The 17,780-nt window shown below is 42.2% G+C and overlaps 1 protein-coding gene and 2 non-coding genes across 6 annotated transcripts in view; all 3 read left to right on the top strand.

Moving 5' to 3' along the window:
- Positions 1 to 11,426, top strand: part of abr (ABR activator of RhoGEF and GTPase) — a 120,378-nt gene extending 108,952 nt beyond the window's left edge. For all 4 annotated transcript variants that reach the window (XM_041052435.1, XM_041052437.1, XM_041052438.1 and 1 more), the window contains 7 exons: positions 5,136 to 5,195; positions 5,758 to 5,867; positions 6,100 to 6,239; positions 7,386 to 7,520; positions 7,677 to 7,782; positions 7,980 to 8,133; positions 9,790 to 11,426. In XM_041052435.1, coding sequence (XP_040908369.1) covers positions 5,136 to 5,195; positions 5,758 to 5,867; positions 6,100 to 6,239; positions 7,386 to 7,520; positions 7,677 to 7,782; positions 7,980 to 8,133; positions 9,790 to 9,879 — 795 coding nt within the window. In that variant the 3' untranslated portion in view covers positions 9,880 to 11,426. The remainder of the gene's footprint in view (positions 1 to 5,135; positions 5,196 to 5,757; positions 5,868 to 6,099; positions 6,240 to 7,385; positions 7,521 to 7,676; positions 7,783 to 7,979; positions 8,134 to 9,789) is intronic.
- Positions 1,354 to 1,426, top strand: trnav-aac. Its single transcript has one exon. It is a non-coding gene; the product is annotated as a tRNA-Val (tRNA).
- On the top strand, positions 4,197 to 4,269 carry trnav-aac. The gene has a single exon. It is a non-coding gene; the product is annotated as a tRNA-Val (tRNA).
- Positions 11,427 to 17,780: the final 6,354 nt, after the last annotated feature.

Raw genomic sequence — 17,780 nt, 5'->3', positions numbered from 1 at the left:
CGCACACTGCCTGCAGAGATGAAAGACTACTCTGCAAATCACAGCCCTGTGCGAGCTGAAAACCCCCGCCGATTGGCTCTAACTAGGAAGTTAAGGGACAAGGCAACATGGCAACTGAGTCAAAGACCTCACATGGCCATGGTGACATCAGCAGCTGTTGAGTAAAGACGCTCTCACGGATACACACATAAACATTATGCTAATGTGGTTCACGAGTCTAAAAATAGTTATGTGCTTGTATCCTATGAAGCAAATACACTGCAGTGTGATGTGTTAGCTAGCAATGAGGAAAAAAAAAGCTTTAATCACAGCACCAACAATCTGTGTAACCCTGCTAAAACCAAGGAGCTATGCAGTTTGAGCTACGTTCTAATTAAAGTGCTAATAAAAAGCTTTCTGCAGCTGAATGAATATTTAATCAGCCGGAGAGCAGCAGTGGAAACCTGCGATGAAACACAAAGGACAAATTAAACACAAATTCATTAATTTAGCATATCAGAAGCTCACGTCGTGTTTTGAATGTTGTCGCCAGCGCGCATTAACTCTCCAGCACAGCAACAATGGGCTAATTAAGTGTATAGGGATTTTATTATTAAAGGCTTCACACATCATTTCAGTTACTGTTTCGTTACAGAGTCGTCTGCTGCTTTAGAACACCCTTACTTAGATTCTATTTGTCTTAGATCTACATAAAGCAGCTCTCGTTTTTAAAGACAGTTTTATTCATATAATGCAGAACAAACAGGGATTCAAACTCCACATTTAAGCGAAACTCAATGCAATTAAATCTGAGGGATATATGATAGGAAATATTCAAAATTTATGAGAAGTAAAAATGATCAGTCTAAACATTTACATTCAGGTTTTTTACCAAAGTGTCCCAGTTCTATCATTTAAGCAATAACTTGTAAAAGCACTTTTTTGGACATATTGCAGTCGTGCACTTTTTGACTTGCTTGTCAGTGAAGAATGCTTTGATGTATAGTTTCCTAATGGATGATCGTTCCACAGACAGACCCCAGAGCCAAACGTGGTTTTACTGTATCAGATGTTATACATGGTTTTTGCATGCCCACTGCAAAACATGTGCTCATTTTCGAACAAATCAGGAACCTGCATATGTTACTCTCCAGCTGTCGTGTTGCGTGTGCTGAAGCCCGTCTCCTGTGTGTTGTGTAGGAAGTGTAAACAGCTTCAGAGGGTTGCAGACCTCTGACTGTCCTGCTGTGTCGCTCTGTTGTTGCTGTCAGTCTCATAATAGCTGCGAGCCGCTTGGTTCACATGTCGCTTGCTGGTGAAGGAGGGCAGGATTATGTTTGCAGAGTGGGGCAGGGGGCAGCCAGGTGTTAGCCAGTTCCCGTAGTGTAGTGGTTATCACGTTCGCCTAACACGCGAAAGGTCCTCGGTTCGAAACCGGGCGGGAACAGCAGTTTTTCTTCAAAGAAATGACAAATAAAAATGTAAGTAAACTAACTGGAGGTGAATTTACCTCCATATCAAGTCCCCTTTGCTTTATTAGTTGGAAGTAGTGAAAGAGGGAACTGACTGCATGTTCTCCAGTACTGACTGTACAAAAGAAAGACCATTTTGTAGCAAAACAACATGACTTATCTTATCTGCTTTGTTCTGTCCCTGTAGATCAGTCAGGGCAGAGTACAGGCTGTATGTACATCCTGGCTCACGGCTGTCTGCTTCTTCTTTTGAAGTTAAGACCCTCGGTCCTAATATTTCTGCCTGTGTTCTGCTTGACTGACAGGGGAGTCCAGGAAAAGATACTGAAATCAACCATCCATTTCTTTTAGGGCCCACAAGTGGCAGCCACATGCCCCTCCTGTTGCCCTTATTTCATGTGCTCAAACACACAGAGGAACGATGACATGAGCATGTATGTGGGTGTGTGGGAGCCTGCAGGGGTCAGGTTTCATACGCCATACACAAGGCTGAGAGAAAGTAAATGGGCAGCACGGTAACCATCTGAGCCCCAAACCTGGAGCACGCACACACACTTACAGAACAATGAGTTCCCATATAACAGAGTGATGTGCTGGTTGAATTGCTCCGTCCTCGAAACACACACACACACACACACACACACTATTTATTGTATTCTATATAAGGAAAAAGATTCAAGTGTGCGCTGCAACTGGAATGCGTACAAATCAGTGTACGCAACGGTCCACTAGATTTGAAGTATTTCTGTGCTTTGCTTCAGGCTGCAGTCCGTTCTGGCGTCCCCTCAATCATACATCCCCAGATAGTTTTCACGGTCCTACAAAGAGAGCTTTGACACCGCGATGATGCGATCCTAATCTGAACCACATTAGCCTGAGGATGTCTCGGGGGGCGGGGGGAAGGCACAAGACAGTTTTTGACTTTTATCTTTTCCTAGACATGTGCATAAATGTCCCCACATATCATAGACGCTTATGTTGCTTTAAATCCCCTTCAGGCGTTCCAATTGAATGGAAAGGAGTCATTGTACTTTTCATCTTTCTGGACGGAGATGAAAGGGGACTAAAGTGATGCTGGTCTTTGGGTCCATGAAAGGTCTGCAAAGGTCTAAATACACCGTAAATCAGCTATCAGCTAGTAATTCTTTGAAATGGATTCTGTGCAGTGTATCTTAACTGCTTTAAAAGCACTGTTTTGATTTTTTGCTGTCACTTCCTCCTGTGTCTACATGTCTACACGTCTACCTTCATGACCATGTGACCATCTAAATCTGATTTAGATGAATAAAACAAGCTTTAGTTCTTTATTTTGGTTTGGAGGCTGCATCTCTCCTACGAGTACCTCTGGCTCTCCAGTCATTCTGTCACCTGCTGCCCTCTCCCTGCTGCTTCCCCCAGCCTGAGACGTCACTCAGGATAAAAACCTGTAATCCTCCCTCAGCTTTGTTTAAACCAGCTGACTGGACGCACCCCCCCACCCCAATAAGTCACAGTTCATTTCCATGAAAGCTGTTTCTTGTCACGCAGCCCTTCTCCTGACGTTTTGTTCTTTATTCTGAGCATAATATTTAGTATAAAATAAGTCAGTCAGAGTTTGCTTTCTGCACACCGCCTTAGCCAAGCTGTTTGCAGTCATCCCTTTAAAGCAACTCATTTCCAGGGCAAGGAACACGGGGGGGAAATGGGCCAAGTTCCTCTCTAAGTATTTTTTTATTAAAAAAAAGCACAGTTGAGGAAATAGTTTTGAGATGGGTCAGGGAGTGTAAGGCTGCCTGTAAAGGATCTGTTTTGTTTTTACAACCCTATTTGAGTACATTCATTTTTAATCATGTTTCTTAGAAATTAACAGAGCGTAATAGAGAGGAAATAGGTGGGAGGAACGTTTTTTGTTTGTTCAGTAATTCCACTTTGAGGGGCTACAGGAGGCATTGTCAGTGAGTCCTGGATCTTTGCCCACTTCTCTTCTTGGCAGTAGCTGTGTAAAGACCCAATTGCAATGATTACCTGTCTCTCGTCTCAAAGCCAAACCCTGCTGGGAAAACACGCTTTAACGATAATAGGAATGCGTGAAACCGAAGCCAAATGGCCTTTTTACGAGGTAATGAAATACGCTTGCTGAGAACTTTTAATGGTCGCAGCCTAATGCTGACAATAAGAGAAGTGTGCTGCCCTTGTGTTCATCCAACAATCATTATTTTCCTCTAAGTTGAGCACGTTGCCATGTTGGGTTGTAATGACATAACTGTGTAGTGCAGATTCTCAAACAACCTGTAAAAAAGGCATTAGCTGCTGTGGCCTCACACAGCGGGCACTGACTCCAGGAGACTTACAGCAACAACAGCAAGCAGCCAGTCTATCCTGTCTCAGAGGGCATCATGGGACATGTGATCCAGACTGTGAGAATGTGTGTGGGGAAGTAGGCCAAATGTCTGAGCCAGTTTGGAGCCCTTGTTGGACCCACAGGAGACTGCAGAGGGCAATATGTGGGAAACTTAAGTGGCATCATTCTTTCCCAAAGTAGACTCAGTGACTGTGTGGTTGTAAAGCAGCAGAACCAGGGAACAGGCCTCAACAACAGCTTGGTTCAGAGGTTAGACAGATGGATCAGTTCAAAGGTGAACTCTGGACTTAGTGAATATTAATCACACCTACCTTCTCTCACCTTTAGACTGCAGTTTCTGCTTTGGCTGAAACTGTCTTCCACTATTTACATATTCACACATGGGAGGGTTTTATTATCAGCCAGTTCCCGTAGTGTAGTGGTTATCACGTTCGCCTAACACGCGAAAGGTCCTCGGTTCGAAACCGGGCGGGAACAGCAGTTTTTTTTATCTCCAACAAAATCAAGAGGGGAATTTATTTGATAAGCAGCAGGTGTGGAAGTTACTGTTCATTCACTTTAAAAAGCTCAAGTGTGAGTAAAATGTACTAAACTTCACAGACACTTAGGACATTCTGTGCACACACTGTGTAATTTGTGATTATTATTTTTTTTTTTTGTTGTAGTTGCTTCTAAAAATCCATTATTTCAGGATTTTCCCTGTGGCCACAGTTATCCTTTAGGGCAGCAGCTCTACGTGGCATTTAGATTAATCTTACTTCTTTGACTTGTGCTACGTCAGTGAGATTCTTGTGACGTGAAATGTTGAAGGGGGTGAATTTGATCCGTCATCGTCTCTCATGCACTTCTGCAGCTCCACTTTTCACTTAACCCTTTGTTGCCTTGTTTGGAGTTTGACGGTACTTAGAAAAAGAAACAAGGCGTTTTTCCACTTTCCCATTCCTGCTTTTTTTAGTTTGTTTAAATATCAACAAGCCTGGCCTGGAAATACACACTAATCCGGTAAAAGCTGGATTCCTCTTTTGTGGTAAAAATATTTCCGATTATTCATGTGGGAAAAGCGTTTTGTTTTGGTTTTTGTGGTTCGACTCTAATGTGCTGCAGTTAAGCAAATTGTTGTGTTTCTGGTGAACGCACAGTCACTGCATACAGTTAGTGACCGTGCGTCCGCTGTTGTTTCCCATAATGCTATCATGTAGAAATATGACAAATGTTATCTGATGAGTTGATTTACTCTGGAAAAGAAAAGAAAAATTGTGTATGAATTAAGTCATGTGCCCTTAGTTGATAAAAGGCTGAGCAAAAATCTTATCTTCCAGTTGTGTCTCTGTTGTGTCTTCCAGCTGGATCCTCAGACAGTGCAGTCCAAGAACTGGCACATGGACGTCATAGAGATGAACGGGGTAAGACACAAGCAAGTGTAACTCTGAACAGGATTATTGTTTAGACTATGACATACATACTAGAAAGATTGTAATGAGATGTGTTATATTTGGCAAAGGCAAAGGCAGTGTAAAGTTCACCAGCTTTTCTGATAGAACCATGTTTTCATTCAACAGTCTGTATCTTAATAACACTGTGTCCTCTTATATTCCTGGAGGAAGTCAAAGTCAGATTTAGATTAAGCAATTAGTCCTTGAAAGTGCAGGAATTTGTGCACAGAGACCTTTGAAAAGAAAAACATAATTTATAATGTAAAGAGATGGTGAGATGTTTGGACTTGATTCAGCCTTTTTCCAGAAAAAAAAATATCCGTTTGGTTCTAATGTTTACAATAAAATCCAAATGCTGAAGATGTTTGGCATTGTACTTTTATCAGTAGCACAGTCTTACAATTTCACTGTCAAAGCCTCCAAATCACAAAGCCAACGGACCAAAATAAGGGTTTGTGAGGGTCCTGAAATAAAAGTCTCTCGTCTTAAAGCGATGCAGTTTGTTTCAGCTGTGTTGTTTGTCCATCAACAGATCAAAGTGGAATTCTCCATGAAGTTTACGAGTCGGGACCTTAGTTTGAAGAGAACGCCGTCCAAAAAACAGAGTGGGGTGTTTGGAGTCAAAATCAACGTGGTGACAAAGTAAGTATGTTCCTGTTACTGATAAGCTCGACTTAAAAATATACTAAAGCCACATCTATCCATTAATATCTGAGCTACCAAACAAACTTTGCAAACAAAGGTCACGGACGTCCTGTGGCAGAGACAGAGACAACAAACAAAAAGAACCAGAAATGTTTTCAGGTCAAGAATCTGTTTAATTTCACCCACATCAGAAGAGTCATGCGTGTGTACCTGCTGTTTATGTCCACAGGCGTGAACGCTCCAAGGTGCCTTACATAGTCCGTCAGTGCATTGAGGAAGTGGAGAAGAGGGGGATTGACGAAGTAGGAATCTACAGGATCTCAGGGGTGGCCACTGATATCCAGGCCCTCAAAGCAGCATTTGACTCCAGTAAGTCTCCACTCACTGGTTTGGGAATCTCAAAAAGAGACCAGACTGTGATACACAGTACATACACTGTATATCTGTAACTGAAGAAGAACATGCTCAGATTGTGTATGGTCTTTATTAACAGTATATTAGTTTCACACAGTAGAAAAAAATATAAAAGTGAACTTTAAACCTTTTTAATAAACACAGCTGCCAAAAAAGGGACACTGATGCATATTTACCAGAAAGGAGGAGAGTTCCTGAGTAAAATGTTTGTGGTGTTTGTGTGTGCAGGACACATCGCTGACTCACAGCAGGTCACGTGCAGTGTGCGCAAAGTTAATTTAACAAAACTTCAAACAGCAATTCACTGCCAAAAAAACAAGAAATTAAATAAAATTGTTTTGATGGTAAAACAAAAATGGCCTTTATAAACCTTTATGCAAACAAAGCCTGGGTGCATTGTAGTACTTCAGTATTTACAAGTGTTTTGTGTAAACAGGTTGAATGGACCCATTTGGTGGTAAACACAACAAAATAATCAACTTCTCAAAATTAAAGCACTTTTTAGCTTTTAACAAACACAATCAACTTGTTTTGTGGAAACATGGAAACGTTTCAGTGCTGAAAAGATGCTCCCTGTACTTTCCCTGTAGACTAAGGTGAGCATCTTCAACCAAAGCATTTACCTACGTTGTCCCTGGTAATTTGCTCAAAATTGAGCATGTGCATAAAGGCTGTACCAGTGGAAGTTTAGGATGAATATAAGCTTTCGACGTAGACACTTTGCTGGGTTGTAGTGATTGAAGCCTTTACTCTAACCCTCTGTAGAGAATAGATTTGTGGGAACTGGCTGTCAGGGACTCCAGGACAAATGAGGAGCAGCAGCTGTCAAGTGCTGAAGTTTAAAGTTGCGTAAGAGTCTGTCAGCCTCGGTCACGGCTCCTTTTCCATCACCCAGATCCAACTGAGCAGAGCCCGGTGTCACCTTTCATTTTGGGGTGCAATAATTGAGCACGTCCACATCTGTCTCCGTCTGAATGTGGGATATTGTGAGATTACATCATTCCTGGAGACAGAGAGGGGAGAGAGCGGCTGTGGGATTGTGTGTCTAATAATGCTGTGTGTTTGGTGTCTAATCGGCCTGTGCTTGTGTCTGACCTGTAGATACCAAAGATATCCTGGTGATGCTGAGTGATATGGACATTAACGCCATCGCAGGGACGCTGAAACTGTACTTCAGGGAGCTGCCGGAGCCTCTGCTCACCGACCGCCTCTACCCCGCCTTCATGGAGGGCATAGGTGTGACCTTTTATTCCAGGAAGTGTGTGTTTGTCATCAGCGGGACATTTTAGACTTTCACAAGAGGAGTTATCTTTTCCCAGCTGAAAGAGATAAAGGCTAAAGCTAAAAATCTGTCTTACCATGATTGGATCTGACGTCTTTTTCCTCTCGCAGCACTCTCAGACCCAGCAGCCAAGGAGAACTGCATGATGCACCTCCTGCGCTCTCTGCCGGACCCCAACCTCATGACCTTCCTTACTCTGCTGGAGCACCTCAAACGGTACACTCACACACACGCACACATTCAAAAACCCTCCTTCATACACACAGATACCTACTGATCACATTTTTGCCACCACTCAGACATAAAGTAACCAAATCTACTGGTTTAAATTGGACAGTAAATCCACTGAGTTGTTCCTGAGCATTAACCCCGTCCACACACTGACTGACGGCCGTGTGCGTTTGTTCCCGCAGGGTGGCTGAGAAGGAACCCATCAACAAGATGTCCCTCCATAACCTGGCCACCGTGTTTGGCCCCACTCTGCTCAGGCCCTCAGAGTCGGAGAGCACAAAGGGACAGCACATCACCTCCGCCTCCGACATCTGGTCACATGACGTCATGGCACAGGTACCCGCACACGGTCGCATTTAAGTTTTGGTTTTAATTCTAGAAGTTTTGTTTTCTTTATTTTGACCCTTTTTCACCATTGAATGCAAATCTAGACATTTAAGAAAACTCAAACGTGTGTGACTGAGACACACATTCATTTCCAGATCGCCCTCTCTCTCTCTCTCTGTCTCTTTGCTTTTCACTAAACAGTCTTCTTCATAGTTTGAAACTGAGTAGGCATCCCTCTGTGTGAGTGTGTGCAGCGGTTGAGTAGACTGGTGCGTACATGCATTTGTCCTCGGTCGATTCACGTGTTTTCCAGATGAATTTCACTCCCACGTCTCTCAGTGACCCATGTCACTGCCGTCTATTCTCCCAGCTGTATTTAGGCTGCAGGCCATCCATCCATCTCTACTGAGAGATGAGTTTCCTGTGCACAAATGTCTTTTCTTGGCCGAATAAACAACATCCAGAGTAAATCATCATAACTGGGGCAGCGTGCACATGTAGGAGGCCCCCATCTGTCCATTACAGTAAAGCTGAGTGTTTGTATTGTGGCTTATTTAAATTGTAAATGTTTATTGCATAAGTATACAAAATGTCAAACACCAGAGAAAGATGCTTCCGCCATCCTGCATATCCTGCATATAATCTCACAGTGATGTATTTGCCCTCATTCTAAGAAAAAAGCCCATCATACAATTAAAGATCGGCTCCACTGATTCACAGAGTTCACCTTTTCTGAACGGTAAAATGCATGTTGTAAATTCAATTATACCCTTGAAACTGGTTTTCCTGGTAAGCTGTGAGCTGCATTTAACAAACAGCGAATCAAATGAAGCTTTCCAGACGTATGCCAATCTGATGAAACTGATTAAAGGGGAGATTATGGGAAATTTGTGGAGCGTAGCAAGGAGGAACATTAGACTGATTCACCGCTTTTCATAAAGAGGATTGTCTAGACATGCAACGACATTTTAAAAGGTTCAAAAGTGATTTTCTGCCTGGAGTTTACTGACTTCCAGAGCTCGCAAAGAAGAAAGAAGAAAAGGCAAATCTGTTACCATCTGACAAGAGAGCAAAGTAAACCTTCAGCATAAGAGCTGAGTTATACAGTCGTCTAACATCAAAGCAACTCACGAGCCAAAACTACTTAAATATTAACTAAAAAAAAAAGCTGTGTGCTGCAAAAAAAACAGAATTATTTAAAATTCACCAAAAGGGAAAAACTTTTTCAGTTTTAAATAAATGAACCCACTTATTAGAAGTGCACAGGGGGCCAGTAATAAATCACAGCTATTGATTAGAACATTTTCATTTCAAAGAACTTCTAATGTGGAACCATGTGTGAAAAAAAAAAAAAGTAGAACAATAAATGTAGAACAGTTGTGGCATTAGATCAGGAGTTAGTTGTTGCCCTGTTGACCCAGTTATCAGCATGATGAGCAGCTGCAGCGGTGGATACACAGCTCACAGAGGCAGTCAGTATTAAAGTAAAAGCCTCAGGGCTGGATTTGGAATCAAAAGTCGTACTGCTTCTAGAAAAACATAAGTCAGTTGAATTTGAATCCACAGACATGAGACGCAGACATGGACAGTCAGGATGATACGGATGAATTTTTAATGAGTTAAACTGAATTTGTAATCAGACAAACTCGTCCTCTCTCCCCTCAGGTCCAGGTGCTGCTCTACTACCTGCAGCATCCTCCCATCTCCTTTGCCGAACTGAAGCGCAACACGCTCTACTTTTCCACTGACGTTTAATCCCCACCCACCTCCCTCGGGGCGGCGCCTGGAGACGAGAGAGTGGGAGACTACATACAAACCTTGGTCCCTGCCGCTCGGTCCTCCTGCCTCACCTCTCCTCCCAGCAGGCAGCTCATCTCAACTGTACAGCCCCCCCCCCCCCACACACACACAACCCAACCCCACCCCAATCCACATCTCTCCTCTGTAAACCCCGCAAAACCAACCCCCCCCACCCCCGCCCTGAAAAGAGATGGAGCCGAACACGAAGTGAGGTGGTGAAGGAGATTTCCTGGTCGTCTAGTAGTCATGCATCATGTCCTGTTTGTAATGTGAGGAGAGCAGAGCCGCTCCCCAGCTCCCACCGACAAGACAACAAGGCATTCTGGGACGACAGTGGGGAAGGTTGAGGGGTCTGGAGGCCACAGCCTGGCGCGGTGGCACAGGTTCATGCCCAAAGCGTGTGCGGTGTTGTCATCTAGTGAGCCCCTTTCCAGACACTGGTTCTATGATCTCAGAAACCAGTCAACTCAACCTCCAGCTTTTTTTCCTGATCAGAGGCATTCCAGAAAAAATGGCATTTACATGTTTTATAATTCTGTTCAAAAGCTGTTTTTGTTTCCTTTTTCTGTCTTTCTGGCTTTGTGCATGTGGTGGAGGAGGCTGAGGTGTATGAGTGACAATGTGGATGTACTTGAGTGAGTGAGTGAGTGAGTGAGTGTGTGTGTGTGTGTTTAAGGGACTATGAGAACTTGTGAGGTTTAGAAGTGGCTGGGAAGCCATCCTAAGAAATGGCTGGCGATATGTCTCTCTGTGCTGCCAGACAAGAGAGAACTGCCCTCCCCAGTGAGTCTTGGCCAAATTAGCCCTATTTATTTTAAATATATATAATATGTGTGCCTGTACAGTTCTGTGCAACTAGAGAAATGCTCTAAGGAGTCTGTTTTTTGAAGTTTATTCAGGTAGTGATGTTATTTTTAGTCTGATTTTCTCATTCACCATGTCCATGGTTGGTAAGCTGTACGGAAAAGATCACCAGAACGTCTGCCAATTGATTTCAGATCACTCTGTAGAGGAGAAAGGTCACTCTGTGACTTGAGGGTTGTTGGGAAAAAAAACACACAATGAATGGAACATTTAGCTTTTCTTTTCTTGTTGTTGCATTGCAAGCCTGTTCCAAGTGTCTTACTGCACCGGTATAATCTATAGAATGATTTGTGTAGTTGCCCTCATTGCATGTTCAGCTTGTCAATCAAACCAGGCCAGGTAACACAAAGGTAGGTTGTCAACGCAAGGCCCCTTTGCTAAGACTGGCAAACGTCCATCTCTGCTGTGTACAAAGCCAACCTTTCTGCTATCGAGCCTGCGACATATCTTAAAATACTGTAAGCACTGCTAGATGAGTACTATTTGATATTTTTAATATAAGATTAAAATAAAAATAAAAAATGTTGTATTTTACTTCTGTTGAGAAGAATTTCAATATACTGTAATATTGAGGCTAAATGTTAATGTGAACTTTTTCCCCCCTTTTTTTTAGTAAAATAAAAGTTACCAAAACACTCTCACATTGTGTCTGTTGTGTTTGAAGATGTCTTATATCTATAATAATGTCTTCTTGGAAACAGTGGATCAGAAACATAATAACTAATAACTAATAGTGAAAGAAATGCAACATCATAACATGCAACATCAATTCATTATTCTCTAAACCTTCAAAAAAGGTTCCTCAAAGACTGAACTGCATATTTTAATGCTCAGATCTTTGCCTGTTGCGCCCCCTGGTGGTCGGTTATAGGAACTGATGAAAAGATTTTAAGCATTTACAAGAAAACCTGCAGCCAAACGGATCCAGTTCTTAGATAAGTGTGAGATCAGTATGGATGGATTATGTGATGGGCTGTTGTTCAAAAAGACTTCTGACTGACTGATTGTGACAGTCACCTCACACAGAGGCTCTAGCTCAGAGGCTCCCTGACCCTTAAGGACCCCAGGCCTGTGTCTTGAAGGCTCATTTGGTAATCAACCCATAGAAATCAGTTTATATGTGTAAAGCCACTCAGTGTAAAAATTTGCTAAGTTCGTAAACCATGCAATATATGTCCCTGAGCTAGGGGTGGGCGATATAGCAAAACTATCATGATTTTTTAATGGTAAAATCACAATCACAATTTTATCACAGTTCATTTTTACAGTGAAGTTAATTGCTGCTCAATTACTTTGAGCAGTCTTTTGAAACCGTAGTTTTCCACTGTCTTTTTGATAGGAATCATATCTTTTGCTAGGTAAAAAGCAGTGGTGTAGTCCAGGGTATACCTACTTATTTTTCAGTCAGCATTGCGTATACCCACTTCTAAATCCCCCTGATGCGCACCATTCAATAATATCTGTGAGCCAGGTTGCCCATTTTTTCCTCAAGGATGGTGAAGTCATGACCCACCCTCCTCTGCCTCTAATTGGCTGGTACTCGCTACCTTCACTGATTAGATTGGCTAACTTTAGACATGAGGACTGATGAGCCAATCAGAGGCAGAGTAGGGTCGCTAACACCTCAAGTGCCAGTGAAAAAAAAAAAAGCCTCAGGTGCTAGTGCCACTTGACGCTAACGGCGGACAACAGGCGGCGGTGTGCCACCCCAGTTGATGGAAGACATCATTCTGAGGTAAGTTTTAAGGTGGTTTCCAAATGAATCGTTGTTTTAAACTACTGGCAATATGACTGCACATTTAGAGGAGAAGAGATTTTGTCGCCAATAGTTAAACTGTGCGAGTCGGCTAACGTTATGAAAGGCTAACGTTATCCTAACGTTAGTCTGAAGCTAGCTAGATTGGGATAATGAGGGGCAACCGCGCCATTGTTCGTTTTCAGTAAGTGTTTAATCAACCCAGTTTGCAAGAATTTCATACCAGACTGTAATGTTAGATGAAACTAATTATCTCAATGTCTATGAAGCTTGTTTGTTATTGTAAAGGTCTAAATTATAACGTTAGCCAAGTTACTTAGCCCTAACTAACCTACATGATCTAGTTTAATTTTAAAGTAGCTAGGCTGGTAGTTGATTTTTAAGTAAGTTAAAAACAAGAATTGGGACAAATAGTTTAAGATTCGGCAATATTGAGGTCTAATCAGGCTGACTTATTTTGTATAGGGATAGATAATGAAAAGAAAGGGAGATATTGCTAAAATAGTATTCAGTTATTAAAAACCAAATAATTTATTTCAGTTTTCTGACAGTGCACTTTTAAAGTTTATCTGATTGGTTTTGATGTTTGGAAGAGAATGATTTGTGTGTTTTATTTAAGATGAAATATGAACGAGGATGCATTGTCAACTTCAGATTTGAAGTATTTTCTTTAAATAAATGTTCAAAAAATAACTGAAACACCATGTTTGCCTCATGATAAATACATTTTACATTCATCCAGGCTGCTTGTGTGACCAGTAGTAACTACAAACTGCTCCTAATCAAGTCATGATCATTTTATAATAGTGTGCAAGTAGAAATGATGGATTTTTGGGTAAACTTAATAGAGTAGTCTTACATGTCACTGTTTCTAAAACGGCTTTTTTTCTAGACTACTTAAAAAAAAAAAAAAGGTGAAAATTGAGTATACCCACTTCTCCATGGACCACTACACCACTGGTAAAAAGTAACTGCGTCAGTCACCTCTTTCCACCGTTTGCTACTTCTCTCCACGGCGTGCTTTTATCAAAGGCTCGCGTTATAGTTGGTTGTTTCTGTGTAATGTCTTTAGCCGTTACCACTGGCTGATGTGTGGTTGGCCTCGCTGCTTGGCTCTCAGCAAATTGTTTCAAATTGTTGCACGAACCTTCTCTGTGCAAACTTTGCAAGTTTGTTTGTAAACAGTTGTTTGCGCTTTGTTGTTTGGAGAAAACCCAAACCAGCTCCCGACTCCAAGCTTTCACTTTCGTTGTTGGCCATGGATACCTGCTACACCTTGACTAAAACAGCGAGTCTAGTAAAAAAAAAAAAAAAAAATCAGCACTGCTCGTACTTCGCCATGATTGGCAAAATCAGTGCAGGATCATAGCACTGCACTGGCTGGTTGAGATACACCTCTTTTTATTCCATTTTTACATAATTACAGTACAGCCTCATTACAGTACAGTCTGTTCTGCACCGCTAATTATGAGGGGTCGGTCTAAGCCAAAAATGCCAGGGCCGTTTTTTTGTCCCAGTCCAGCCCTGGAGAGCCCCTTACTAAATGAGCTGATGAAGCCTGGTATGAGACACAGCGTAGAGGTCGTAAATTAATGACTAATCCCTAGTGATGGCTGATCGAGGCTTTGTTGAAGCTTCGACACCTGATTCAAAAAAGTGGTTCATTACCCGAGGCTTCAATGACACAGTACTCGATTAGGACATCTAGTGGTCAATAAAATGAAGTGCAATCAAGATGTGTCATTTATTGGTTCATTGATTGTTTGGGATTTGATTCGGCATGCACGTTCTTGTTCGACTACACTACATGTTTGTATGGTTTCAAGCTGACACAATAAAATACAAATATTAAATATATATATTAAATACATAGGCTATATTATTTGACACGTCCGATTGTTGTAGGAAACAGCGATATACTTGGCCTGATATTTTGTGTTATGAATCGTGAGCTATCCTAAAACAAGTCTAAATAGTCCACAGCTTAAAAGATGTTGAATACTGGGTGTTCAGTCCCCAGATGGCAAATGTGATCTCATTCCAAATGTCTAATTCATGAGCTAAATAACACGCAGCTCTGACGGGAATCGAACCCACTCTGCAATGACAGGGTTTCAATACTGAATGAAGCAGTGAAGTGGTTCATACGTCATAAATCACATGATTTTTCCTAACCAAAACACACACGTCTGACTCCAAGTCTGACTGTCATGGAGCTAGATAAATAGCACTTTGACTGCACCAGATGATAAGGTGGTTTCGATTTGATTATTCATAATAATAATAATAATAATAGAAGACCATGTTTGTTATTTGGCATGGCTGATTGTAACCCCACATAATCTTCATTTATATATTGTGTTGTAAAACATTGAAATGAGATGTGCTCAACAGATACAAAATGTAATTTTCACATGGTACTGGTGCAAATACAGATTATATCATGGTATGTTATGGGCATCGTTGGTAGAGAGGTTTATGTGTACGTGGGTAAAGAGGGTGTGCTCGAAACAGGGCAGTTTGCTCAAAGAACAGGGCAGTGGGTGTGCTTGTGTAACTGTTTATGCGTTTTTATTAAGAAATAACAGTTTTTCTACAGTTTTTGGCCTCAAACGGTTTCTTCTTTTACAAACTATTTCCCCAGCCTTGGAAAAAAACTCATAGAACTATATATCTATAAACCTATCTATATAACTCTCTATCTCTATCTATCTATCTAGCTATCTATCTATCTATCTAATTTGATAATTTTATAATAATTTTATAATTCATGTTATAAATCTATTGCTCTATCTACACTGATTCTCCAAAAATACGTTATCAACACTGCTACTACTAACACCTAACAACCGCAACAAACCAACCTACTCTGCAAAGAAAAGTTCAAATGACCGCCACCATATAGATATACTATCCCTGAACACACTCGATCCCGCCGTGATTCACATAACAAACCGAACCAATCAGGCGATTCGAAGCACTCAACTGCTTCGAACGTCACTCAAGTGCTTCAAACGTCACTACTCACGTGATCAAACCACACCTCGGCACAGTGGTTCGATACAACTGCTTCATGAGCTACCGCGCATGTGTCGGAGCCTCGGGTGTCAGAGGACCATCACTACTAATCCCCTCATATCGCGAACCTGGGGCCAAAGAGTTGTAGTTTCTCTGAGTTAAAAAAAAAAACACGCAAAAAGAAAAGTACTCCACAACAGGTTAGGTCATCAGTTAGGTTCCTATCTAATCACCAAAACTTTCAGCATCCTGATTGCACCATTGAAAACTAATATGAAATAAAGCACTGTAGGCAGAATTTTTTTTTTTTTTTTTTTTTTTGGGGGGGGGGGGGGTTGCTGGGTGGTAGTTGTCAGTTGTCTGTTGTCAACTACCACCTAGGGGTGGGGGGGAATGGGGTAGGGATGGGTAGGGTGGGGAATGGGGTAGGGTAGGATGGGGTAGGGTAGGGATGGGTAGGGTGGGGAATGGGGTAGGGTAGGATGGGGTAGGGTAGGGTAGGGTAGGATGGGGTAGGGTGGGGTAGGGTAGGGAGGGAAATGGGGTAGGGTGGGGTAGGGTAGGGAGGGAAATGGGGTAGGGTGGGGGCAGTTGTCAGTTCCATGCTGATGAACCCCACACAAAGGTTGGGGCTCTCATCCAGACTGTCCTCTTTGCTGTCTGGGCGAGGATCTCATCAGGCATGTCAACTGCCATGGGTTGGACATCAGGGACAGTCTTAGGGCAGGTCTTGAGCTTGGCTGTGGGCTTTTTCTGTGGCTTCTCACGCCTGGTATTCCTTTGGCAGGAAAGCCTATTGTTCTCTGTCTCAGTTTTTATGTTTTTAGGGATCTCGTTGAGGGAGAGCTTGGTTGCAAATTGAGCTGTCATGTCCTCCAGCTCTCCCTGAAAAACCCTCTCCTGCTCCACAGCAGCTTTTTTGGCCTTCTTGATCTCTTTGTCCATGTTTTGTCGAAGGCGGTTATTCTCAGCTTTCAGTTTTTGCGCAAAGTGCAGGCTCTGTGTCTCCTTCTGTGCATGAAACTCAGTTTGATTTTTAAGCTCATGCTGCAGATTGTCCGCCTGCTGCCTGGCTCTAAGCATATCAGTTTTATAACTTTGGCTGAGCTCTTGGTGAGAATGTCTCAGACTCTCCAGTTCGTTTTGGAGAGCCTTGTTTTTCTCCTTCTCTGCCGCAAGCTCAGCTGCAAAATTGTCCTTGCTCATAGCTTGAGCTGGTCTTGTCCATCTGCGCTTTTGCTGCTTGTTTAGTTCTTTTCTTGCCTCTTTGGCCCTGTTCATGTGAAGTTCTTTCAGGGCTTTCTGGTTATCCAGTTCTTTCCTGGTTTCATCCAACTCTTGCCAGAGTTGGATTCTCCAGGCTTGCTCTCTGCGAAGGTGGGCCCTTTCCCTCTCCAACATGTCATTAAGCTTCTTGATTTCATCTTGAAGCGCAAAAATTTTGTTCCTGACTCTGCCCTGTCTTGGGGTCCTCCTGTTGTTTGACGTGAAGGTAGGACTTGACATCTTTATAGGTGGTAAGTTTGTCTTGCTTTAAGTAGCAGATTGTCCTTTTGCCTGTCTTCTTGCTTGAAGTAGCAAGTTGTCCTTTTGCTTGTCTTCTTGCTTGAAGTAGCAGGTTGTTTTTTTGCTTATCTTCTTGCTTGAAGTAGCAGGTTGTTTTTTTGCTTGTCTTCTTGCTTGAAGTAACAGGCTGTCTTGATCTTGTCTGGTGTCTCTGTGTTATCCGCTCACAATTGCTCACTTCTTCACAGTTTTGTGTCACAAGAAAAGATAGCTGTCTGAAGAAGTGCAGCCTTATTTATATGTGATTCTTCACTGTATATGATGTCATCATAAATAGTGATGTCACTATATAGTGTTGAGCTTTGATGTTCCCATAGTGTTGAGCTTTGATGTTCCCTAACATGATGTCTCTATAGTAATCTCATGGATGATGATGATGCCACCTTGAGGTCTCTCTGTCAAACTTGGGCATACCTGAAAGGAGTTTGGAGGTCAAAGGTCAAAGGGCAAGGTCACTATGACCATATTTATGTTTTGCATGGTAATGTGATATTGTAAGAACCGTTTGAGGGATGGCTTTCAAACTTTGCACAAATGTCAACTGTGCCTCAAGGATGAACTGAGTAGATTCTGGAGGTCAGAGGCCAAAGGTCACATTCGCTGTGATCGTATATTTAATTTTATCCTGGCAAATGTGATATCTGAAGAATAC

This window comes from Toxotes jaculatrix, chromosome 12, assembly GCF_017976425.1.
Source record: "Toxotes jaculatrix isolate fToxJac2 chromosome 12, fToxJac2.pri, whole genome shotgun sequence".
NCBI classification, from domain to species: domain Eukaryota; kingdom Metazoa; phylum Chordata; class Actinopteri; family Toxotidae; genus Toxotes; species Toxotes jaculatrix.
This window is presented reverse-complemented; position numbering and strand designations above follow the sequence as displayed.